General features: G+C 43.3%; 2 protein-coding genes across 4 annotated transcripts in view; one reads left to right on the forward strand and one right to left on the reverse strand.

Annotated features, from left to right (window-relative positions):
* Positions 1 to 4,569: 4,569 nt before the first annotated feature.
* LOC311237148 (uncharacterized protein) lies at positions 4,570 to 9,329 on the forward strand (the record flags this gene model as incomplete). The annotated part of the gene is made up of 6 exons (XM_084324954.1): positions 4,570 to 5,788; positions 6,166 to 6,305; positions 6,400 to 6,582; positions 6,713 to 6,937; positions 7,204 to 7,289; positions 9,320 to 9,329. Exons 1-6 carry the CDS (start codon positions 4,825 to 4,827, stop codon positions 9,327 to 9,329), a joined length of 1,608 nt encoding a protein of 535 aa, XP_084181080.1. The 5' UTR covers positions 4,570 to 4,824.
* Positions 9,330 to 15,197: 5,868 nt separating this feature from the next.
* Positions 15,198 to 26,101, reverse strand: part of pja2 (praja ring finger ubiquitin ligase 2) — a 67,558-nt gene continuing 56,654 nt past the window's right edge. For 2 of the 3 annotated variants that reach the window (XM_084324367.1, XM_084324368.1), the window contains exons 8-12: positions 22,162 to 22,365; positions 21,002 to 21,116; positions 20,406 to 20,520; positions 17,851 to 17,966; positions 15,198 to 16,324 (exon numbers count right to left, since the gene is read on the reverse strand). In XM_084324367.1, the coding sequence (XP_084180493.1) occupies positions 16,199 to 16,324; positions 17,851 to 17,966; positions 20,406 to 20,520; positions 21,002 to 21,116; positions 22,162 to 22,365 (676 nt within the window). In that variant the 3' untranslated portion in view covers positions 15,198 to 16,198. The remainder of the gene's footprint in view (positions 16,325 to 17,850; positions 17,967 to 20,405; positions 20,521 to 21,001; positions 21,117 to 22,161; positions 22,366 to 26,101) is intronic. The other variant, XM_084324369.1, reaches the window with a different exon arrangement.

Consider the following 26,101-nt stretch of genomic DNA (forward strand, 5'->3'; position numbering starts at 1 on the left):
AGAGAGCGTATCCGCAAACTGCGGCTACGAAAAAAAATAACGCCCACAAACCTGCGCTGTTTTAAGTGAGCATGCTTGCTCACTACCGTCATCTGCTGGGATGGTGTCCGCATTGATATTATAGACCACCGCAACACTTCCGGTATTTGCTTAGAGTTTGGAATCAGGGCTGCTTTTGATTGATTGAAAACTTTATTAACAGATTGCAGAATGGGTACAATACAGTACAGCTCAATACATACAATTGTTAAGCGGATGCAGACCAGAGAGAGACTTTCGTCTTGTTTACATCAGGGTCCCCCATTTTCAATTCATCATAACATATATGACATGACATACAGATAGACAATACTGCTACATCTAGACATTTATGACATACCAGATTTGCAAATACAGTACTGTTTGTGATACAAAAAGAGTTTGAAAAAGAGAGTATATACATTTGACGTAGAAACTGTACATTGGAGGAGGTTGGGTGGGGGGGGGGGGGGACTGTACATTGGAGGTGGTTGGGTGGGTGGGGGGTTGGGTAGTGGGTGGGGGAAACTACAAGCAAAACTGTACATTGTTTGGTGGTCTATCGCCCTGCTCTAAATATAAACTCTAAGCATAACTGACTTCAAAAGAGGGCCTAAGCATAACCAGTTCGAAACAAGGCGGACATTAATAAAGTTTTCAATCAATCAATTCCAGGCCGCGACCCTCTCTCTAACGTAGAGTGACGTCCCCTCGAGAAACTTCCGTACTTTACGTCAGCGCGCGTCCTGTGGCTGCCACAAGCTTGCCAGTGAGAGGATTCTCCAGGGCTGCAGCTGGACCCTATTGCACCAGGCAGCGTGTAGCTTTTCTCCAACGCGTCCGTGTTTCCGGGTTCCCGTTTTGCGCTCTGATTGGCCAGGTCATGTGACATGTGCGCCAATCGTGGGACGGCAAGTTCTGCGCCTATTTCCGGGTCTAACAGCCTGCAAACTACCTAACGCCTAGTTTATCACTGGTTAAGCTTAGGCGACTCTTTCGAAGTTGGTTAAGGTTAGAGTTTGGAATCAGGGCAGGCGTTCTATCGCCATGCTCTAAGACAAACTCTAACCTTAACCCTTTATTCGCCAATGACGTGTTCCCACGTCATTCTCCGCCATGCGTAATCTGCCAATGACGCCGTAAGGCGTCTTTGAGATCAATATTTCAAAAATCTGTGATGGCAATCATATTTTACCCAAGGAGACTTGGGATCTCCTGTTGATCTCCTCTCAACTCTCCAACAGTTCAAGAGCGCCATCTGGTGGCCGATCGGCGGATCGCCCAAACAGGAAGTGACTCGCCGGAAGTGGTGCTCATCCATATTCGGTCCGGGCACTCGCTATCGTTAGCGGGACTCTAGCTCGACACACTGGACAGCGATCACTTGCCAATAACTCGATAAACAACATGATTTGTACGTATATACTATTATACAACCTGGAAATGGATCGCATATATCAACATCCCATAATAGAGAACTTTCTGCTCGACGCTGATCGCCCAACGCTACGAGGAAGCCGCGGTGAGTTTCAGCGTGTTTGATTATTATTAAACGTATAATCTGCTCTGATATATATATCGCTCATACTAAATAAATGATTTAACGTCGGCCACAGACTTATAACCCCCCCCCCCCCCCCTCCGGTCACCAGCAGATGATGAGGCAGGACGTTTAGGACCTTGTACAATTGAAAGTTTTAATATGACGTCAATCGGTATCAAACTACATTTGATGATGTAATATATGTATTTATAGCTATAACTCGCGTTCTGCAGAATGCTGCAGAAAACGATAAAAACATATTTATACTTTAGACCGTATTTTAGTATGAATATGTGAATGAAAAAGTAGAACGTTGCTACATCCTAAACGATAAATACTTGACGTTGAATGGGCCATAGTAATGTCAATTTAGCAATACAATTTAAAAAGTTATAGCCCTGCAAAGAAGGGGAACATCTCCATAGACTTATAGTGGTGGCAGAGAGGGGATTAAGATCAGAATAATCCCTGGCAAATAAAGGGTTAACCAACTTCGAAAGAGCACCTAAGCTTAACCAGTGTAAAAACTTGCGGTCCCACGATTGGGCGTACATGTCACATGACCTGGCCAATCAGAGACGCGGAAACACAAACGCGTTGGAGAAAGGCTTCAAGCCACCAGGCAGCCAAATACGGATGCCAAATGCCGGCGCGCTGTGATTGCTGGGCGCACCAGGCATGTGACAAAGCAGAAGAAGAGAAGAAGCCAATCACAGCGCTCCGGCATGTCACAATGCGGAAGAAAAAGAGTAAGCCATTTTGATGCAACACTGATCTCGGTGATCTTTACACGTTTATACAAATTATTTATAATGTTTATTAGCAATGCCGAGCTTTCAAACCATCCTGTATTTTTGTGTGAAACCCTCGTGCAACTGTGAGTACTTTTGAAATTTCTCTGTGATACTTGTATAATGAACCGTTCGTCCAAAACCAGTGCTTCATGGGTGACATTCCTTGGTATCCTATAGAGGAGCAAGTGACTGTTATCATGGCCAAAACTTGGCGTGCATCACAGTCACGAAAGGGGCTAGAGAGGCCTTTAACCTAGAACTGGAGAGCATGGACTGGTCAGATGAGCTCAGTGGTACACTAGTTGAAGAGACATGGCTTGGATTCAAAACCAAATTCACAACAATACTTAACAACATGGCACCCCTAAGAACCACCAGGGTTAAAAACCACGTTGAGCCATGGATGCACACTGAAATACTGACCGGTATGAAAAATGCTCTGAACTTCATAAAAGTCAGACAAAGCTTACCAAAAGCTCAAACGGTGAACTCCAAGCCCACGTGATTGAACTCAAAATACAAAGAAACAGACTAAGAAACGATGTAAACACCATGATCAAATCCGCAAAAAAGATTTTCATCAATGACAAAACTGAGGAAAACAAAAACAAACCCTGTGAACTTTGGAAATGACTCAACAACCAACTAGGCTGCAGCAAAAAACTAAAAACCAGATTTACAAACATAAAGACAGAAAACACTCATCACAGACAAGCTGGATGGATCGGCCAGCGATTGGTATCGGCTGATATTCACTAAAATAGCTGGATCAGGTATCTGTAAAAAAAAAATCGGTTTATTTTTTTATAATAAGAAATAACAATTCAGTTCAGTACATTTTAGTGCTGTCAGGCGATTAAAAAAATTAATCTAATTAATTACAGGATTTGTAATGAAATAATCTAAAAAACACACTTCTTGCCTATTCAATCAAGGCCACCTACCTTGTATATTACTGTACTGGGGGGATGGAAACTGATACGCTTTGCTTCTTCCATGTCCTTTTCAAACAGTATACAGTTTCAAATGTTATTTTGCCAGACAATGGAAAATGTAGCCAAACTAATACTGTAGTTTGAAATAAAACTATTGAATCTTGTATATTTGTCTCTAAATGTCTTGATGAATTGAAAATGGAGGACCCTTATGACATCTGAATATAGTGAAAGAAGATATGCTTATTTAGTCAGATCTTCAAAACACATGACCTCAACATTTCTAAAACGTGCCACTGTCTGATGATGAGATGGAGAATAGCTTCACCTGAAACGGTGTTTGAGTGTAACCGACTCGCCGTCTCCTATCTTCAACAAGAAGACCAGACACCCCAACCGCCATACATTTCAAACGTTACACTACCCCCTCCACATACTCAACCCCCCCCCCACAGAGCCAGAACACTAACTGACCTTGACATTTTGAAAGTAATTATCTTCTCTTTTTTCCAGGACCACATAACGATACGAAGAGGCCGTTCACTTCCACCAGTAGTGGATTGCACATCCTGTTGCAGCAACTATCACTGCCCATTTTGTGAGGCTGTCTTTTTCAAGCCTACCAAACGCAACAGAGTGCAGCTCCATTTGGAAGCCCATTTTTCAGTAGCAGTTATCCATCAAGGTAAAGTTAGACATTTCTCCCAAATACATTAAATATAAATGTGGTTGTTGTGCAAAATGTAACATGTCTATATGAAACATTGCCTATAGCCTGTTATGATGTTACAGGAAGGGATGCACAATATACCGCCTAGTTACACATACACACAGTCCTCATATCTCTCCTAGTTACACACAGTCCTCATATCCCTCCTAGTTACACATCCAATATCGGCCATATTGGTCCAATTAGCATAACTGAGCCGACACATACTGTGGTCACGTATAATAATAACAATAATGGTCACATTATGATTTTATTACTTTTCATGTTTGTGTTACAGAATACACTATACACAGATGTGGATTGGACTGCAGACTAGGCTATCACTACCACTGCCCCTACTGCCAGACAACAACCTTAAAAAAAAGAAGTGCTTTGTACCATATATCATCATGCAAGAGCCGGCCCTCCCCTCAACCACCTCTGCCAACTCCTCAACCGACTCTGCCAACTCCTCAACCACCTCTGCCCTCCCCTCAACCACCTCTGCCCTCCCCTCAACCGACTCTGCCAACTCTGCCATCTCCTCAACCGACTCTGCCAACTCCTCAACCAACTCTGCCATCTCCTCAACCAACTCTGCCATCTCCTCAACCGACTCTGCCAACTCTGCCATCTCCTCAACCGACTCTGCCAACTCCTCAACCGACTCTGCCAACTCCGCAACCACCTCTGCCCTCCCCTCAACCGACTCTGCCATCTCCTCAACCACCTCTGCCCTCCCCTCAACCGACTCTGCCTCTGGCTGCAGAAGCATCCCAAAGGCGTCCAGTCATTCAAAAGAAGTGTCCGGTTTGTAAGCTTACCATGAACACCAAAAATCTGAAGGGACACATGGAAAGGAAGCACACGGGTCATATGCATGACATAACAGCAAGTCATCACCTTACCAGTGAGTGCATAGATTCACACAGTGGAGTGTTCACAGTATTCAAGTCATTCTATGGGGAGAGTACTCCACTGCATGTCGTGCAAAATCTTTGGGCGGAAAACCCTCATGTTGTTTGTGAGTCACAGGAGTGCCAAAAGAACATGAAGTTGGCATCGACGACTGCATTACACGCTTACAGGTGCATACATCTGAGGTCACTAGACTACTGCACATCCAACGCTCCCACTGAAGTGCTAGCCGAAGAAACGCTCACCAAGATGGTGAAAGAGAAATGGTTTGGTGAGGACGAGAAGAAGGACTGCCTTACTCATCAAAGCCTAGCCATAGCCCAATATGTACCCCTTTCTGTTTTTTCAAAAACTGCAATCCCTCCGTCAAAGAAGTACATTTCCGTGTATGAGCCAAAATCTTCATGGTACAGCCGACTTGGAAGAGTCATGGTTGTGTACGACACCAAGATCAATACGTGGCACTGTCCATGCGCCAAACCCAAAAAATCATGTATCCACAAGTACATAGCAAAATGGCACTTGTTTCAAACGGACAGTCAATTGTTCAGGACAGCCAGAAGCACAGAGGAGTTGGATCCAAGCACTGTACCACAACCACATGCATCACAGAATGAAGAAGGTGATTGTGACATGCACTATCCACCAAAAGACGAACTGCAGAGCATGGTTGAGTACATGCAGGAAAAAAAGATGATCCCCGCCGTGCTCCCAGAAAACTTGAGGGTTCCTTCAGTGGAAACTGTTTATCCAGCATGCCTAGTTCCTGAGGAGATGATGTGCCAGCGATGCCCAGACAATGTGCCCCTCTCAGATCCTGTCCTCATTACTGCAAAGGCCAAAATCCTGACCAGCACCAAAATTATTCAAGGTATTTTGATTATGATATTGAAATGTACAGTGTTCAATTTAATCAACCATGTGAGAACGTACTGTATATCAAGTGTAAAATTATTCAAGGTATTTTGATTATGATATTGAAATGTACAGTGTTCAATTTAATCAACCATGTGAGAACCTACTGTATATCAAGTGTAATGCTGTATATTTAATCAACCATCAGAGAAATACTGTATATCAAGTGTAATGCTGCATATTTAACCACCAGAGAAAGTACTGTATATCAAGTGTAATGCTGCATATTTAATCAACCATCAGAGAAAGTACTGTATATCAAGTGTAATGCTGCATCAACCATCAGAGAAAGTACTGTATATCAAGCGTAATGCTTCATATTTCCATCTCTAGATGTCTCCACCTACTACAAACACTGCCATCAATGTAAAACGCATTACCGTTACCAGGAATGGAAAGATGGTCTACACAACTTCAACGACAGTGTTCTCCTTGATCTACCCTTGTGCTTTTACTTGAGGAATATGTTACAGGTTAGAAACTGGCTGAACAACTTATTAAATGTACATGGAAATTAAAACGGAATCATTGCAGTAATTTTGCTTCTCATAACTGTTTCTCCCATAGGACCACACTGCAGTCAGCAGAGTAGTAGAGTGCCTGGAACTCACTACTGGGGAACATTTCCCCCCTGCAAATACAGTTCTCAATGCCTACCTTCACTTTGAGGCTCTTACAGAACATAAGTATGCACAAGAAAAGCTGGTGGACTTCATCATCACAGCAGGTCGAACTGAAGGACACCTAAAGGTACAGTATGTTGGCACCGTTTCAGGTGAAGCTATTCTCCATCTCTTATCATCCGACAGTGCCATGTTTTAGAAATGCAGACTGAATTAAGGTAATGGGCTAACTGTATTCTGCTTTTCTGTACTCACAGGCCGTCATAAGTGGCAGAGAACCGTCAAAGTGGTTGCAGAAGTACACCCAGAAGTCGTCAATGTCATCAAGCAAGAAATCGTCATTGTTTGTCCCAGTCTATTTTCAGGAAAACGAGCATCAAAAGACGGTGTTCGACTTCTTGTCAAAGATCCTGGTCAGCACAGTCTCATCTGTACCCATCCTGGATAGGGCAATATATGTCCTTGATGTCCTGTTCCCTGAGGTGAGTTTGTGTGATATTTTTACTTTTCATGTATTTCTCCTAATTTATTCAATGAATCAGACAATTCTGTAATACAAATTGTGTGGGGTCAATGTGTCTCAAGTTAATATCTTACAGGAGAATGAAACAAGCCTTTGTTCAGATATTTCAATTCTAATGTGTCAAGGTGTGCAGTTATCGACAAAAGATGCAAGGGCTAATTTACTTGCCTTTGTCTCGTGGGGTAAACTGATCTTTCCTAACAAAATCTTCTCTCTTCATGACAGGTCACTATAAGCGCTATTGCAGGAGTCAATGATGTCACCAGTAAGAGGGCTGAAGAAATCTTCTTGACCCCAGATGTCCACATAAGGCATGACAACATTATCCTAATCATCAGATTTGTTTTTATTATCTGAAACATTTTCTCTTTTAAATGTCGTTAGTTTTCTTTGTCACAGTACCTATGTGATGTCCTGGTCATATCACTATTATACCTAACTATGTATAGTGGTACAGTGTAGAATTACCAGAATATTGCATTGTCAAACTTTTTTTTACATTTTCTATATATTATGCTTTTTCATATTAGTGAGCTGGAGGCATTCGACGATGGAATCAACCATGAAAGGAAGAAACGATTCAAACATCTTTAAGATGTGAGTAAAGAAAAAAAACGAACCCTAACTAACCTTACTGTCATGCACTTGTCTAACCTACACTGTAGCACTCAACACTTTGATGAACATTGTTACTCGGCTGATAGAGTTGTGCCCTTCCTGCCGTCTTGTTGTACAAAACTTGTAAGTCGCTTTGGATAAGAGTCAGCTAAATGACTAAATGTAATTTACTTTTAACTGCAAGACTACACCAAGCTGATCTTAATCCAGGTTGGTATTCTCATTCTCTTCTTCATCATACAACATCTGATATCTCTCCAGGCATGTCCAGGACGATAATGATACTACAGTCATCGGACTGATCACTGGGGAGCTGAGGAGGCATACAGAAGGGAGATGGCGGAACTGGTGGCCTGATGACAGGACAAGTCACCCTTCTCCCGAGCTTTTAACTGCTGCTGTGACTAGGGGTGTAACGGTACACAGAAGCCACGGTTCGGTACGTACCTCAGTATTGGGGTCACGGTTCGGTACAACAGGAAACAAATATTTATAATTATATATTTATAATTAAATAGAATAATATTCTATAGGCTTGCCGTGGTAGTCAGTGATACTGGTGTCATTCTATGTTCAGGCATCCACTGAGTAAATTAATTGCCGACTGCCCCCTTAACTTATGCAACAACTTAGTTTCAGTTTCACTTGTAGAGGATTTAACTTCAGGTGAAGCCGAGACTGAAGAAGACTAGAGAACAGATGACATGTTACACAACAATGGCAAAGGATTTATCAATATTTTGGATTTAAACACCGTAGCAGCTCAACTGGAGAGGATCTCGGATGATCAGTCCGAAAAGTATGTAGTGCTTTTTTTCTTCTCCGATCAGCTGTGAGAAAGTCCACGGGAGAAAGTTAGTGTGTCTTTCCATTGGTTACCATTATTGGGTGAACAATAAAACTGTAAAATTGTAATGACCCTGCTGTGTTACAATTACAAACATATAATTCATTAATGGTTTTGTTTTAGGCTGTAGTAAACGGGAGGGGAGAGCAGAGTGTCGGTGCGTGTTGTCATCGTGCCTAAGCTTCAACGTTTTATTCATCATCTACAATGTAAGCCAGTGTAAAGTAAAGATACTGAGCATACATTTGTAAAATGTGCAACCCTAGTTTCACCTAGTGGTATGAGACGTATTCTTTGTATCGCTGCGTGTATCGCTGCGTGTATCGCATCGTGACGCCCGTACCGTAAATTCGTGGGACGAATACACGTACCGTTACACCCCTAGCTGTGACCCATTGTCACCTCTATATTTATATTGTAAACACTGTGAATCGAAATGTGCAATGTTACTCACTGTGCCTTGTACATCTTTTTTTTTAATTTTTTTTTAGCATTTTTACAGCTTTCTTGGTCACGCAGGACCGACAGAGAGGGCGAACGGGAGGAGAGGTGGGGAGGACATGCGACAAAAAACGACGGGAGCTGGGATCGAACCCGGGTCGGCCGCGTAGGTGCACGAGGCACTATGGTATGCGCCACGAGGGCGCCCCATGCCTTGTACATCTTATACCTTTTAAAAAAATCTATTCTGGCGCGCCCTCGTGGCGCATACCAGTGCCACACCTACGCGGCCGTCCCGGGTTCGCTTCCCTCTGTCGGTCATGTCTGACCAGAAAAAAGCTAAAATAAATTTTTAAAAAAAGAGAAAAAAATCTATTTTTACTTTTTTAGCACTCTCGTATTTAAATTGTAATAATTTTAACGTTTTGTGTGAAGGGCGGACTAGCAAAGTAAGATTTTCATTGTACGGCAAACTGTCTGTGTGCATAAACAATCTTGAATAAGAGTGGAGGTGGAAACCGACCCAGGGCCTAGCAGAGAACTGTCCAGGACGAGTCTAGTTTTTTACCAACAAACTTGCATTTTTCCGCGATCTGATTGGCCACTGACGTTTCTGGTCATGTGACATCTGCGCCAATCGCGTGACGCCTGTTTCTGCGCCTATTTCCACCTCTAACAGCCTGCAAACTACCTAACGCCTAGTTCTATCACTGGTTAAGCTTAGGTGACTCTTTCGAAGTTGGTTAAGGTTAGTTTGGAATCGGGGCTGGTGTTCTATCACCCTGCTCTAAGACGAACTCTAACCTTAACCAACTTCGAAAGAGTGCCTAAGCTTAACCAGTGATAGAAACAGGCGTCACACGATTGGCGCAGATGTCACATGACCAGAAACGTCAGTGGCCAATCGGATTGCGGAAAAATGCAAGTTTGTTGGTAAGACTACACTCGTCCAGGACGCGTCTATTCTTAACCCAAACGGTGCATGCGTTTTGCGAAACTGATTGGCCACTGACGTTTCTGGTCATGTGACATGTGTGCCCAATCGCGCAACGCGCCCATTTCCGGCTCTAACAGCCTGCAAACTACCGAACGCCTAGTTTATCACTGGTTAAGCTTAGGCGACTCTTTCGAAGTTGGTTAGAGTTTGGAATCAGGGCTGGCGTTCTATCGCCCTGCTCCAAGACAAACTCTAACCTTAACCAACTTCGAAAGAGTGCCTAAGCTTAACTGGCGAAGAACTTGCCGTCACACGATTGGTGCGACCAGAAACGGCAGTGGCCAATCAGAGCGCTGAACGCGGAAGCATGCACCGTTTGGGTTAAGAATAGACGCCGCCAGGACAGTCCTCCTGGGTCTTACATTTTTGTTTTGTTTTTACTGTTCTCTTTGGAGCCATGTGTAACTGGTACATATAAATAGTGTAAAGTGCAAATGTTTTATTTAAGTACCTGTATTATTCAGTACATAAAAATTAAACGTCTTCAACTTGAACCTGTGGTATGTGTATCTGATCATCTGTATGTGATGGAGATATGGTCAGCTGCCCGACAGAGCCTTTATCCTCTCCTCTGACGGGAGGCCGTGTATGTTTGAACTGTAAAACCCCAGTCAGAGCTACTGTACCAGATCTGTCTGAACTGTAAAACACTGTCAGTTGTGGGGAGGAAACTGGAGGAAACGAAGCACTTATCAAACCCATTGTTTACTGAATAATACCATATAAACCATTAAGAGGATATTATAAAAGATGAATGAGATCAAAGAAGCACATATACCTCGCCCAACGTTTTTTTTTTTTTATATCATGGGTCAATGGCTTTACAATGATGTAGCAGACAGCATCACTGCACTCTTGAGGAGAAGACTGGTACTCGTCAGGTCCACAGACAGGCCTCCCATCTTCGTCTCCACAAAGTACTGGGGGGTCTGTGAGACATATTTCCTTTAGAGTGAAAGCAAAATGATATGTGAACAAGTATGTTGTGTGCCAGGTTTATGTGCAGTCATGGTAAAGTGAGAGGTGACGGGTGGACCAGCACTGATGTCATGTGTCCAGGCAGGCCTCAGGTACAAGTCATTTTAACTCCAGCAGCCCATTACGAACCAACCTGTTTCCTTTCCCATGAATCCCTGCACAGCCACAGACCCTAACCGAAAGAAGCTTTAGCTATCATGACATAAAGATGCCAGACATCCATACATCTGCTTATAGATCTGTTTGATTGCATTTTTTTCAACAGATTGCAGAATGGATACAATACAGTATGGCTCAATAAATACACACAATTGTTAAGGGGATGCAGACCAGAGAAAGACTTGTCTTGTTTACATCAGGGTCCCCCATTTTCAATTCATAACATTTATGACATACTGTAACAATACAGTACTGTTACATCCAGACATTTATGACATACAAGATATACAAATATCCAGTACTGTTTATTTACAGTTTCTAAAAATATATACATTTGAGGGGGTAGAAACTGTACATTGGGGGGGGTTTGGACATTTACCGGGGCCAGTTTCGAATTGCAGCCTCCCGTAAGTGCTGATTTAGAGCGGTTTTGAAGGTGGGTAGGGATTCACATTATTTTACAGCTTTGGGTAGGGCGTTCCACATTGTTGTGGCATAGTTGCGAAATGTGTTTAGTCCCTTGTTTGAGCCGGTGTCAGAGAGCCGTGACCCCACTATTAGGAAAAAAATTATAATTTTTTAATGTATGTGGTTGAAACATGCAAACGTTCAAACGCACACACTAATAAGCATTGGAGGCTTTTAACCAAGGCCGGACTGGGGAAATCATTCAGGCCAGGAAATAGTGCGAAATATAGCCCCAGTCAGGCCACTTTTTAAGCGGGGGGTCTGGGGGTCCCCCACCAGGATTTTTTTTTTTTTTTTTTAACAAAGACTTAATTTCCTGCATTCTGGTGTAGGATTTTTTTTTATTTGTACCCTTTAAATGCCAGTGTTTGTGATGGCATCACAAATTATTGTTAAAAAACAGGCTAGCATAATATGATTAGCAACAACACTGATTTGGATGGATTTTCAGGTTTTTTGTAATGTCAGATTGAAAGAAATACTCACTCTTACCATAAGGGACTAAATTGTCCTCTTCAAAAACACCATACAAATATTACTATATGTTGAAATACCACTTTTTTTTCCATAAATCTTTTATTCAACTTCAGCCCTGATCATAACACCACATTCATTTTATAATTCTAACCCTTTGTGTGCCAGTGTGTGTGATGGCATATATTTGCAATATATCAAATGCAAAGTAGATTTTTCTGGGGGGGATTATTACAGGCTAGCATGTGTCAATGATTTGCACACTGATTTTGATGGATTTTTTGTTTTTTGTAAGGGTCCCGCCTCCACCAATCACATGCAGCTCCCTTTGTGTGTGTGTGAGCAAGAGAGAGAGCGAGAGAGATACAGTAGTTCTCCAACTTGTGAGTTGCAGTGATCTCCTGGTTGTTCCCCACCTAGGTTATCTAACTATTGCGCCGCTGCAACTAGAAACACTGGCCTGGCCTGCTTCTAAGTTCAGTGGCCTAACTGCATAAAAAAAATTAAAACATTTTTCTTTTTGAAATCTGGCGACCCCCCCCACAGCGGCTCACAACCCCTCTAGGGGTCGCGACCCCCACTTTAGGAACCACTGTAGTGTATCTTGTAGACCAGGCCCACTGCAAGTTGCTGTACTCTGTCGTCTACTCTAAGCCATCCTAGGTTGTCAAAGTGGGCAGGGGTGAGGTGGGTTTTAGGAGTAAGGTCAAGCAGTAGTCTGACCAGTTTGTTTTGTGATGTTTGTAATCTTGTTTTTAGTGCCTTTGAGGTGCTTTGGTACCATGAGGTGCAAGCATAGTCGTAGTACCCTTGAATGAGTGATCCTGTTAGTCTTCAGGGTATTCTTGTTTACCAGAGGAGATCCGGTACAAGAATCTTGTTCGTTGGTTGACTTTTTTTTTATTACATTGGCTGCCATTTTGTCACAGGAAAGATTTGCCTCTAGGATGGAACCCAGGTGGTATGTAATTTTATCTTTCCTTGTGACAATATTGTCACCCACTGTAACAGAGAAGCCGTTGGCCTTGCTGAGTTATTTGATCCAAAGAGAATGGACTCTGTTTTACCCAGGTGTAATGATAGTTTATCAGCGAGCCAGGTGCAGATTCTGCCGATTTCAGAGCCGAGGGCTTTTTCAACCTGTCCCTGTCAGAGACCAGCAGGGCTGAGTCGTCCGCGAACAGGAACAAGTTGCAGTCACAAGCTGATGACATGTAATTTGCATAAATTAAGAACATTAACGGTCCTAGTATGCTTCCTTGTGGAACACCACAGCTCACTGGGAGGGGGTAGTGTACCATTTACCTCCACCATCTGTTCTCTCCCCTCCAGGTAGGATTGCATCCAGCTCACTGATGAACCATCAAAACTAGGGATGCTTGCTCGATATTGGCTTTTTTACCGATACCGATATTGTCCAACTCTTAATTGCCGATACCGATATCAACAGATATCACATTTTAATGCCGATATCGGCCGATAATATCTGACATCATTTCGATAGAAATGTATAATAAAAAAAAAAAATTGAAAAACGATAAATATTTTCCGATATCACATTTTAATGCCGATATCGGCCGATATCGGTAGGCCGATAATATCGGACATCCCTAATCAAAACCAATTGCTTTTAGCTTGTCAATCAGAATGGAGTGATTGACAGTGTCAAAAGCCTTTTGGAGGTCCAGCATGACCAATGCCGCAGTATTTGCCCGCGTCCACCTCTTGTTTGATGTGGTCGTTCAAATAGAGAAGGCATGAGTCAGTGGAGTGGGATGTTCTGAAGCCAGATTTTTTTCCTGCAAGGTACTTTTCGACCTGTTCGTAGACAATTTTTTTCCATGACTAGCTCAGGAAAGGCTAAAGTAATCTTGTGTGCATTTAACGTCCTGCTATCCTCAAATTTACATTACATTTGGTTTCCTTGAGGTAAATTTCACCCCAGCAATTTAAACCCACCCAGAAATGGGTTCCGCAGGAATCCCCTGTTGGCTTCCTGCACCCTCTTACTAAAGCAAACACCAATCAGAGAGCAGATGTTGCATCACATGTACAGTAACCGCGTTCCCAGTTTTATCTCTGAGATAAAGCCTCAGGCTTTAAGCCTGGTAAAGAACTACTGCCGAAAGTGTCTATGGGGTAGAATTTCCAGTGTATGTACTTCCCCTGAAAGCTGCCTCTGAACGGACCAAACTTTTCCCAAATCCTGTCGGCAAACAAGCTAGAACGTCTCGGTCATGTAGTAAATTCTTCAGGCAAAGCCGTTGCAGTGGCTTAAACCAGGAAATATTGTGCACTTCACACGTTTCTATAATTGTTTTGTCTAAACCGGAACGCCTGTACTTACGTTTACACTTTAGGAGGCATATCTTGTTCAGCCTACATGTACAGCATCGGCGATGCTATTTTTTGTAACATTTGAACAGACACGCCCCCATTTCGATAAACACGAACGAGCACAAGCGAGCTTGTCGCCGATAATGGGAGCGTGGCGTGGAAACACAAAGACGAGCAGCACACAGGTCCAGGTATCTTTCTCCACACCAGCTTTAATGAACACAGCAGTCAGAGTGAATCAGACGCCAGCGTGTCGGCAGGGACGTTAACAAAGCAGTGCTTTCAGCCTAATTAAACCAACAACAAAAAAAGTGCAAAGTGGAAACATTGTGAAACGAGCTCAACTGAATCTGTGTGTAACGATAGAAGAGTTTCTCTACTTGCCTGTCATTATAACGCTGGTTAACAGAAGAGTTCAGCTCACTCATACATACAGTACAGATAATATTTTCTCAGAAAATAAACCTTGCCTGTCGCTCATCCGACACGGAACTCAACTGATGCACCCTTTCGCAAACATTTATCGTCATCATTAATTATGTCAACTAAAAAAATATTTATCCTTCGCATTCAGACGAGCTACATACACTGCAGAGAGGAATAAAGGATAGAGGAGAGCAAGAGATTAAGGCTCCATTCACATGACAGACAATCCCATTTCTCTAAAATCGTATGTGACCCAGATATTTCTGTGTTTAGCTTCCAAATTAGCGATGCGCCATACATTATGCCCTACATTATGGGCTTTAAAACGCTACCGGTAACCGGTATAGACCACCGCAACACTTCCGGGATTCTGAAATCATGGAGGAGATCGCGGGGGGAGCAAATTAATGAATGTGGATGAGAGCATTGATGCAAGTGGTTGTAGCTACGGCTGTGTGGGTGCTAGAAACATGATCGAATATACTTTTATATGCCCGAGTCTCCTGAACACGGCGTGACCAATTCCAAATCGATCGGAACTTAATCAGCCGAGCTATAGTCGCATGCGCTGATTGACGATTCTGAAGGCGCGTGAAGCCGCGTTGGAATGTTCCATCAGAGGGGGGAAGCTTGTGCTTGCTTCAGTGGCCAGTGTCCTTTCAGCTTAACAGGATAATGGAAAAATTATCCCACTCAATGGCCAGACGTGTCTTATGGCGACATCTACAATTACCTAATTGAGTCTCCAGGTAGACTAATGTTTATATTTAAGTGCAGTGGTCTATAGCCGCTCACATTACCACCACAAGCTCCCCCCCTCTGATGGAACATTCCAACGCGGCTTCAGAATCCTTTGGCAATCTGCACATGCGTATGGGGAGTAGGTGCTGAAATAGGGACTATAGCTCGGCCGATTAAGTTCAGATCGATTTTGAATTGGTCGCACCGTGTTCAGGAGACTCAGGCGTATAAAAGTCCATTCGATCATGTTTCTAGCACCCCCCCAGTCGTAGCTACAACCACTTATATCAAGGCTCTCATCCACATTCATTAATTTGCTCCCCCCGCGATCTCCTCCATGAGCTCAATGTAACACTACAAGTACATTTTTCGCCGGAAATTCTTGGCCGATTGTAGCGTGCATTATTGTGACCTTTTGCTTAATGCATGTCAGGTGAACAAAATAATAACACTGACAAGTACATTTTAGTAAATTTCTCATTTAAATTGACTTTATTTCTTACAAGCAGTGTTGTGTACCCTCTCCCCAAATCGGTGCGACGCATCCCTCCTTCCAATTAAAAAATAAAAATCTGATCTGGGTCACTGGGTTTAAATATCCGAGTTTCTATTCCTGTGTAATTGCACCCCAAGAAAGTTGACAGAGAGAGAGGTAAAGAGAGAGAGAAGCAGCATCAGGAAGAGAGCAGCCTTTTCCTCTTCCTGTTGTGTTGCTGTGGTCCGCTCTGATTGGTTCAGCGTGTCCCAGCCGTGCTGTGGTTGGACGGAGGGACTTCCTGGTCGGATAGGAAGGAAGTGGGGGGCGGGGCTTCGGGGAGGGGCGGGGTCAGGATGTGCCGACACACCGGACACGTCCCCGACTGGAGAGAGAAACGTCGTCACCATCATTACACACACATAAATATACAATTTATAGATTACGCACACATTACGGGAAATGACCTGCATCGGTCTAGTATAATTAATTTCTCTGACGAGCGGCCCAGATACATCCCATCGTTAAAGTGGTATACATCACAAGTAAATCACGAAATTGACAAATCTTAAGCTCCGCCCTGATGTCTTGATCCTCCAATCACAACTGTTGCTTCCCACGGACAAACAAGGAAAGCAACAGTTGTGATTGGAGGATCAAGAAAAGAGCGCAGGGTTTGAGATGGTCAATTACATATAATGTAATTATTAATTTATTTCTCAATGAACAGCGTGCACATTCTGTCACCATAGCGATGCCAATCATTGCAATGAGTGCATGGCTCCCTGCTGAGACCCTGGTCAGTCTTTTGTCTTTCATCCTTGATGTTTTCTTGAATTTTTTTAAATGTCAAATTAAATTAAATCAGTCACCCAGGCTGCAATATCACGATCGCGTAGACAGCAAGAAGTATGAAAGACGTTTAAATGTGCTCTAAGTGTGCACCTTCCGCAAAGTTCTAGCAATCCATATTCCTTGTGTTTTCACCTTTGCGCTTTCCTCACAACAGCTACAGACAGCAGGAACCAATCACAGAAGATCTGAGTTTGAGAGCCTGAGTGGAGAGGCCCCAATGCAGAGAGTAGTTTTGGCCGCAATCACGCTATAATGAATGCACGTGCTAATCGGCACATGAAGCATGAATTAACCTTAAGGGTTCAATGTCCGGTTATGGGACGGCCTCTCTAACCACCAGGCCACCGTTACATCAGTAAGGATAAAGACATGCCACAGATGCGTTACCTTCTGCAACCAGAGACAGATCTCTCTTGAAAAAGTATCTCTCCTGGGCGGCTAGGTGGTGTAGTGGGCAAGGCACTCGCCACCAATGTGGAGACGCTGGGTTCGCGTGTTCGAATCCAGCTCTCCACATTGTTTTCAGTTTAGCTGGTCGTCCGCAGTAATACACATTGGCCGTATTACGGGGAGGGAAACTGAAGGGTGGGGATCGGGCGTTGTGGACAGCGACTCCTACAGGTCGGTTGGTGCGCCTGCGCAGTAGAATCAGGAAGTGTCGGGGGCAGCGTGAGCCTCCCACGCGTTACTCCTCACCACTGAGAGATCGAGCTGCGCAGGTGAAAAGATGCGACTGCTGTTACCTCAAGTACCGGAGGGGACTTGTGCTATGTATGACTTAGTCCACATTGCAGCGGCTTGTGGGAGGCAAGAAACAGCGTTCGTGACAGGGGAGGGTTGAATTGGATGATATGAAATTGGGATGGGAGAAAAATATAGAAAATGGGAGAAAAAAAAAAAGAAAAAGTATCTCTCCTATCTGGTATAATACATATCTATAGACCTTAACATATTGCAATCAAAACCACATAAAAAACTTATAAATCTAACAATGCAATTGATCCCTGGGGATAATGAATTGTAGATATGACATATTTGGATAGGCCACATTATTACCTTCTGCAGCCAGAGTGTGACACACAGCTTGTGGAACATGTGGTTGCATGGCAGCTGGGTGGCGACCTCCTCCCTCACATACTCACTACAGCAGATGGCACAACACTGCTCCTGGCCTGGGGAGGCAAGTGAAGACAGAGAGAGACACACAAAAATGGGTTATTAATAAGTGTTACATCCATAGAGTTATAAACTCTGCAGTTAGGCGCAGAGTTTTTTTTTTTTTCCCCCCCTCCTTTTTCCTCCGATTTTCTCCCATCCCAATGTTAGTCGTTATGCCAATTCCCAATCCCCTTCCTGGTCGCTGCGCACTTACCCCCCACAGTCGGTCTGGGAGAGTGGAGGCTATCACGTGCTTCCTCCGACACACGTCTAGCCAATCAACCGCTTCTTTTCACCTGGCAGCGCGGACTCTCACTGAGAGGGTGTAACGTGTGGAAAGATCACACTACCCCCTTTAGATCCGCGCTGAGCAGGCGCCCCGACCGAACTGTAGGAGTCGCTGTTTACAACGACCCGGACCCACCCCGCCAGCTTTCCCACCCTCTAATACAGCCAATTGTATTAGTGTGAACGGCCAGCCAAGCTGGTGACAACGCCGGAGCTGTGAGCTGGATTCGAACAGGCGAATCCAGCGTCTCCGGTGTTGGTGACGAACGCAATCTCCGCTACGCCACCTGACCGCCCCAGGCGCAGAGAGTTCTGTTATATATCTGTTACGCCTAGTGGATTACTCAGCAGGGCAGAAGCCAAACGCTGTGTGACACATAAGGCTGATCTGAGGTCAGTCTGACGTGTCGGGCTCATCTGAGGTGTAGCGGTGTTCTTTCTGTGTGGTGATGACTAACTTTCTATAAGCTAATACATATATAGAATGGAGTACTATATTTCGATTTGAGTATATCATCTTTACAAAAATGATAATATGGTATTTCCATCATGTTTTGGTCACTACGATGATGGTAGTGACCACGAAATGATGGCAATGCCAAAATATTACCATTGGTATCATGTTTAGATTTATACAAAAGTGGTACCATGGCAATACATGACAGTACTATTGTAAAACTTGAAATTACCATCAAATTACCATGATTGTTTTTTTTGTAAGGGAATGCTATAGCTCACCCATGTGCTCTAACTTGCTATTAGGGATGGGCATTTTTAAGAAAAATCCAGATCGATTGATCGCATGCTATACTCGAGGGATCGTGTATTACTCGTGGAGGGGAAAAAACTCAAACCGATTTTTTTTCTTTTTAAACTTAATTTTGTTCATTCACGTATGTTTAATGAAACCAACAAACCGTTATAATCTTACACATACATGTGAAACAAATATGTAAATAATTTTTAAATATGATTATTTTTATTCATAGAAATTATTAATAATTTAAGATCGATTTTTCTCATAGCCACGAGTAATCGATTAATCACGCCCATCCCTACTTGCTATATGCTAATACAGAGATAGAATAGAGTACTATAATTATAATATAATTATATAATGTAGTATATAAAATGCTCATCAGGAGTAAAAATATATACAAAAAAAACATTAATCCATTTTGAGATATTCATTGGCTTACACTCATTTACAAAACCGTCCTTGGTCTGACCCCTCCTTATTTGATACACAATATTGTCATCTACTCCCTATAACACCAGAGCTGCTCACCATATCTTGCTAGATGTTCCCTGTGTTAACACTTCCTTTGGTCAATCCTCCTTCTAATTTGCTGCTCCCAGCAGTTGGAATGAGATGCAAAAGACTTTGAAAATGGACAAATTGATCCCCCTCACTACTTTTAAGCAGAGTTGTTTACACACACCTGCAACTGTCACCCAGCCTTTTAACTGTAATTTGACAGTTCTGCTTCTTGTATTACATATCTTGTCATTTTATTTGGTTGTTTGTTTGATGTGTTTGATTTCCCTTACTCTGTAATAAATGGTAAAGGTGCATTTATATAGCGCTTTTATCCAAAGTGCTTTACAATTTTGTTCCTCACATTTGTACCCATTCACACCGACGGCGGAGGCGACCATGCAAGGTGCCGACCTGCTCATCGGGAGAAGTTAGGGGTTAAGTGTCTTGCTCAAGGACACTTCCACACGCTGCCCGGGAGGAGTGGGAATCGAACCGGGAACCTCCGGATTGCCAGACGAATGCTCTACCTCCAGAGCCACTGTCGCTGTATCATGTATGTGATGTATGTACCATCCGTCTCTTTTCTTTTCTTTTTGTCCCCTTTCCCCGTTACCCTTCGAGGGGACCGTTTGTCCTCTCACCAGAATGTCATTGAAAATAAGAATTTGTTCTTAATTGACCTGCCTGGTTAAATAAAGGTTAAATAAGAATAATAAGATTAATCTGTACCATACATTCATCTCAATCAAATGGCATTAATCTGTACTGTAATCAGTGGATGTGTTTAGATACACCTCCTATGCTGCATATGTCTAGTTTGCATTGTGGCAGGAACCCGACTGAAACCCAGCTGACAACAAGGTGAATCAGTATCAAATAGAATCAGATGCTCAGCCCTACTCACCACTATTTTCTTCTTGGATGGTGATGTGAGGCAGACAGTTAATAATCTGCTCTGTGGCCGGAGGATGAGCCTGTTCAACATCTATAGCCAAGGACTCCAGGTGAGCCAGAGCAGCCTAGAGAGAGAGAGAGAGACACATACACATACGGTGTTAGATATACAGACAGAGTCTGAAAACAAATCCAGGGTTTAAATGTAACTTATAAAACACTAAATTAATATAGTAAATAGAGTAATGTGGAAATGTTCTTAAGACAACAGTAAATGTATACACGTTCCCCAACTATATAAAAAAACTGCTATAAAAGTGTTGATATGTGTATAAAAGTGGTAAAGAAAAAAAATTGAAATTATATTTCTGATGCAAAAAAAATAAACTCATTCAAACTATCTCTTGTAATAATTTTCTTTTAAAAACATGTCCAATTTATTGTCTATGCTTGTTATGAGTGCACCGTTAGATTAACAATACCACTTATTGTTGATTGCCAGGAGTGTATCCCCTTGCTGGGTTTGTACACAAAAAAGTAGTTTTGGATAATCGACTAAATGATCAAATGTAATATACTTCTTCTGTAGTAAATAGGTATAATGACCTCCATAGCTTGTGCCAGTCTCTCCTCCAGAGCCATGTAGGTGAGGAGCTGAGGGTCGACGTAGGAGGAGATGGCCTGAGCCATACCAAAACCATCCCCGAAATCATCCAGGAGCCTGGACAGACCAAAGCAACAGGTCAAAATGTAAATCCAACAGAGTTCAACTCACTAAAAGATGATCTAATTTTGTACTAGGGCCTGGTCAGTATTACTTGGTTTCCAAAGTCTGGACTTCAGGACTCGATACTTCAAAAACATGTCACCAATCCTAGGGTGATATATTTTTTAAATGTATGGGTAAATGTTTTTAGTTTTCAAATGTATCACCCTGGCCTTGGGATTGCCATTTTGATGTAGTAAATCCTGAAAACTAGACTTAAGAAACTGGAAATATCTGTGCTACGTTGCCATTTCCAATTTGTAGTAGAATTAGAATCTCTTTATTTACCAAGTGCATTTTTCTTTTGCCTTTGGCCATTTTCTCCCATATCTTCAATTTAGTTGTTCTGCCAATTCCCTCCTGGCCATTGTGCTGCCCTACTGTCAGTCTGGGGAGGGTGTAGACTACCACACGCCTCCTCCGATACATGTGGAGTCGCCAGTCGCTTTTTTTCACCTGACAACTAGGAGCATAATGCGCACAGAGGTTCATGCTATCTCCCCCAAATCCCCTCTCCGCTGAACAGACCGACCAGCAGGAGTCACTACAACGACCAGGACTCACACCCTCACCGGCTTCCCACTTGCGAACACTGCCAATTATGCCGGGAATTGAACATGGGTCTCTGCTGTGGTAGACAAGTGTTTAAACCGCTACACTACCCAGGCGCCAACCAAGTACATTTTTACATATAGGAATTTGTCATCTGCATTTAACCTATCCTAACTATTTAAGAGCAGTGGGCAGCCACATTCTTGGTGCCCAAGTCCAGTTCAGACACATACAGTATATGTTTTCCCAAGGCTCTATAATAAATGACATGCATGTTGTTTAGGCGTGGTGCCTTCCTTTAAAGTCATCCAGCAGCCTGTAATACAATGACGACTCATTTAGTAACTCGTAACTAACTCAACTCTACTCTGCATTCCTCACTTATGCTAATCAATTAATTGTTTTCTATTTTACTTCTTAGTTAACTAACTAAATGTAACTAACTAACCAGTCACCCAACCTCCATTCAGCGTCCAGGTCTTCGCTCATGCTGGAGTCGTCGTCCATGTTGTTGTTTCCGTCCAGGATGAAGAGTCCCGGGTGGACAAAATGGCTGCCGGGGTCGGGCCCCTCCTCATCCTCACTGCTGCTGGCCTCTTGGTTGTACATCAGCCAAGGAACCTCACCTTCCTCCAGCTGTGGCTGAGGGTCCCTGCATACATGAATATCAAGTAGAACATCCAAGTCATGATGCTGTATATAACTTCTCCTTTATACAACCCACAGGTTCTCAGGTTCTTTGTAGTGGTGGCAGTACCAGTATGTAGTGGTGGCAGTACCAGTATGTAGTGGTGGCAGTACCAGCATGTAGTGGTGGCAGTACCAGTATGTAGTGGTGGCAGTACCAGCATGTTGAAGACACACAGTCAGTAGAGGACCACACCAGGCTGTGTACATCATGCAACAGGTTGTAATAGGGCTGGGCGTTTAATCCAGTTTGAATTCCAATGTTGGCTTCCCACGATCACGAAAACAAGATAATTAACCCATTCAGCGCCAGAGGTCGCTGTGGGCCGTGTGCCCGCATTTTAATGAATGGGGATACATGGCTGTGTTTTCAGGCCTAAAGCTATATTATATAATTATAGCTATGGATCTAATTGGATTTCCAAAATGCTGCGTAATGGCCGGCAACGTGTATTCTAGTAAAAGCGTTATCGTTTCTTCCCTGGACTAGCTACTGTTCTCAAATCAAATTTAGATTATCGGTATTATGTTTCATCATGGATGCATGAAAGGGGGGGGGGGGCACCCCTCCGTGCTTTGATCGCCACCAACAGAACACGCCACACACGCTTCGATCGCAATGAAGGCATTTTTGGATCAACGCAATATTGATACCATATAGCCCTTACCTTGACCAGGATCTGTCCCGAAAAAAATATTCCAATTATGTGATCGCCATTCCAAGTACTGATGTTGATCGTGTTTCCAACGTAATCCAGCAATGAACATGAACCGGGAGTGCCCGACCCTCGTCGATGCATGAGTTCTAACTTGCCCGACTAGTTAGAGCGCCTTCACATATAGTTTTGGTGGACTCTGTGCGATTCGGGGGGTGAAGTTGCAACATTGTTGCATTCTTCATTTGGTTCGGTTTGCGTTCACACTGCAATTTGTCAAGTGCACTAAACTTTCTGAACAATGTCACACGGTCGAAAAGGGCTTCGGGGGCAGCTCTACAGTGCACATACATACACCACATTATTCTGCGAAGCAGCCCAGCGCACACACATACACACACCACATTATTCTGCGAAGCAGCCCAGCCCAGCGCACACACATACACACACCACATTATTCTGCGAAGCAGCCCAGCCCAGCGCACACACAAACACACCACATTATTCTGCGAAGCAGCCCAGCCCAGCGCACACACATACACACGCGCGCGCAGCCGTGCACACAGCACACTCCGCTGACGGCAGGGACTTTCTCCCTCTGTTTCAGTGAAGTAGAGCAGGCGGGACAGCGTCACAGCGCCAGAGTGTTTGTTTTGTTTCCTTCTCCCCAAGATGCGGGTCACTTCCTATATATTTGGTCTTGCGTTTGGTCCGATGAGCATTCACACCACAAAAGTACGCACCAGGGTTCACTTGGAAGCTAAACGAGACGTATACGTTTTCAGGCGGACCAGAGTTCGCTTGTTTGTAGGGCTGTACTGAATGCTTCGAAGCTTCGATCATAATGTTGACATTCGAATTCTAAATCAACATTCGAATACATTTTAAATCTTTAATTTTTTTTGTCTATTCAATCTGTTTAAACCAATGGGGGTTTTCTTCACAGTTGCAGTTAAAGATAAGGCTACACTAATATTATACTATAAGACGTCACCATCACTTTCATACCAACCGTGCCCTTATTGGATTATTTATGACGAAACTGATGAGTTATATTCATTTTTTTTCATCCACTTTTTCTCCCATTTTCTATTTTTCTCCCATCCCAATTTTTCGTATCGTCCAATTCAACCCTCCCCTGTCTTTGAACGCCGTTTCATGCCTCCCACAAGCCGGCTGCAATGTGGACTAAGTCATACATAGCACGAGTCCCTCCGATACTCGAGGTAACAGCAGTCGCATCTTTCCACCTGCGCGGCTCGATCTTTCAGCGTCTGGGGTCTGGGCTTTGGAGGGGCCCCGCCCCTTCCTGATTCTACTGCGCAGGCGCACCAACCGACCTGTAGGAGTCGCTGTCCACAACACCCGATCCCCACCCATCAGTTTCCCTCCCCCTAATACTGCCAATGTGTATTAGTGCGGACGACCAGCTAAACTGAAAGCAATGTGGAGAGCTGGGCTCGAACAGGGAGGCGTACCTGTTCGAGCCCAGTCTCCAGTATTCATGGTGAGCGCCTTGCCCACTGCAACACGTAGCCGCCCGATGAGTTATATTCATTAACACTTTAAGAGCCGGCCGTGTTTTCCTTTTTACCCCCTTGAATGCCCATCATCCACTTCAATGTTAGCGTTAATATCGCCTAATCTATGTTTTAAATTATGGCTATGTGTCTAATCTGCCCGTCGCTTATCAATGACTCATTTTCCAGTCAACATTGTCGAAGCGGATTGTTTTTTTATCGGTTCATTTCCGTTTTATAGCATCTTGAAAAGCCCTTGTTTAAGGAAAATAAAAATATTCCATAATAAAGGGAATATTCTAGAATACACAAAAAACATTCAAATTTTTCGGCCTATTTATGAATAGTTTTCAAATAAACGCTAGATTATCGATAGTATATGTGTACGTATGCACGCTATATAGGCAATCTGATATCTGATATGATATATTTCCTGATCGCTCGCACAGCCAAACAGCCATATCACATAGGGGAAAAGCTTATATCTCCGTGAAAACAGGTCTGATTATCCTAAGACTGGTGAAATAGATTCCTTACCTGAGATCAGATGGTATCCAAAAAGATTATTTCAATTCCTGATCGCCATTCCAAAAATCTATCCTTTTATTGATCCAATGCTACATACTGTAAACACATATTCCACGCTGTTCTCATGCTCCACAATGAATCCGATCGGCTCTGGGTACATGCGTGAGAAGTAAAATGTGGATTCCGGATTTTTTTTCCTCATCCATTTTCATTGAGTCCATTCCAAAAGGGTGCATTACCATCTGGGAGACGATAGGGGGCGCTTTTTTCACATCTGCGCTCCTGATGGGGCTGGTTTCCCAACGGTAGACTCGGTTGATGAAAAATGAATTCAGATCGCTAATAAAAAAATAAAACAATATTTGTCGTCGTGGGCATTCAGGGGGCGGGCTGATAACACGTGTTATGTCGTCCGTGGCATCCAAGGTGTTAATAAAAGAAAAATACTCATTTAATCAGATTAATCACTTTATTCAAATTGAGGATTTAGTTACAAAATTTATATATTTTTTAATATATTTTTTTTTTATGAAGTAAAATAAATTTGTAGACATTCGAAGCTTCGAATGTAAAAAAATGACATTCGGTACAGCCCTACTTGTTTGGTCCGCACCAGAGTTCGACTGCGCATTCACACCACCCCAAACCAAGCGGACTATCCGAGGAAACGAACTCTGGTCCGTCTGGTCCGGACCAAACAGCTCTGGTGTGAAAGCACCCTTAGACTCCGCCCGCAGATCGACCCACACACTAAGCCACATCGTTTCAAATGGAGTGCAATAGTGGCCGCAAGGCGGCAGGCGGCGGTATTGGACTTTTGCAATCTCAGACTCATCCCCAAGTGATAACACAGGCTCCCTGCATGTTTTATGAATGGAAATATCGAATAAAAGAAATAGCGATGAAAACCCGACTTTTCTCTCGTTTGGCGCCCAACATTCGGCGAGTTAACCCGACTTATCTCGGGTCTGGCGTCCAATGTGTTAAGATAAAACTA

This window comes from Notolepis coatsorum, assembly GCF_963971535.1.
Source record: "Notolepis coatsorum genome assembly, chromosome: 11".
In the NCBI taxonomy this organism is placed as follows: domain Eukaryota; kingdom Metazoa; phylum Chordata; class Actinopteri; order Aulopiformes; family Paralepididae; genus Notolepis; species Notolepis coatsorum.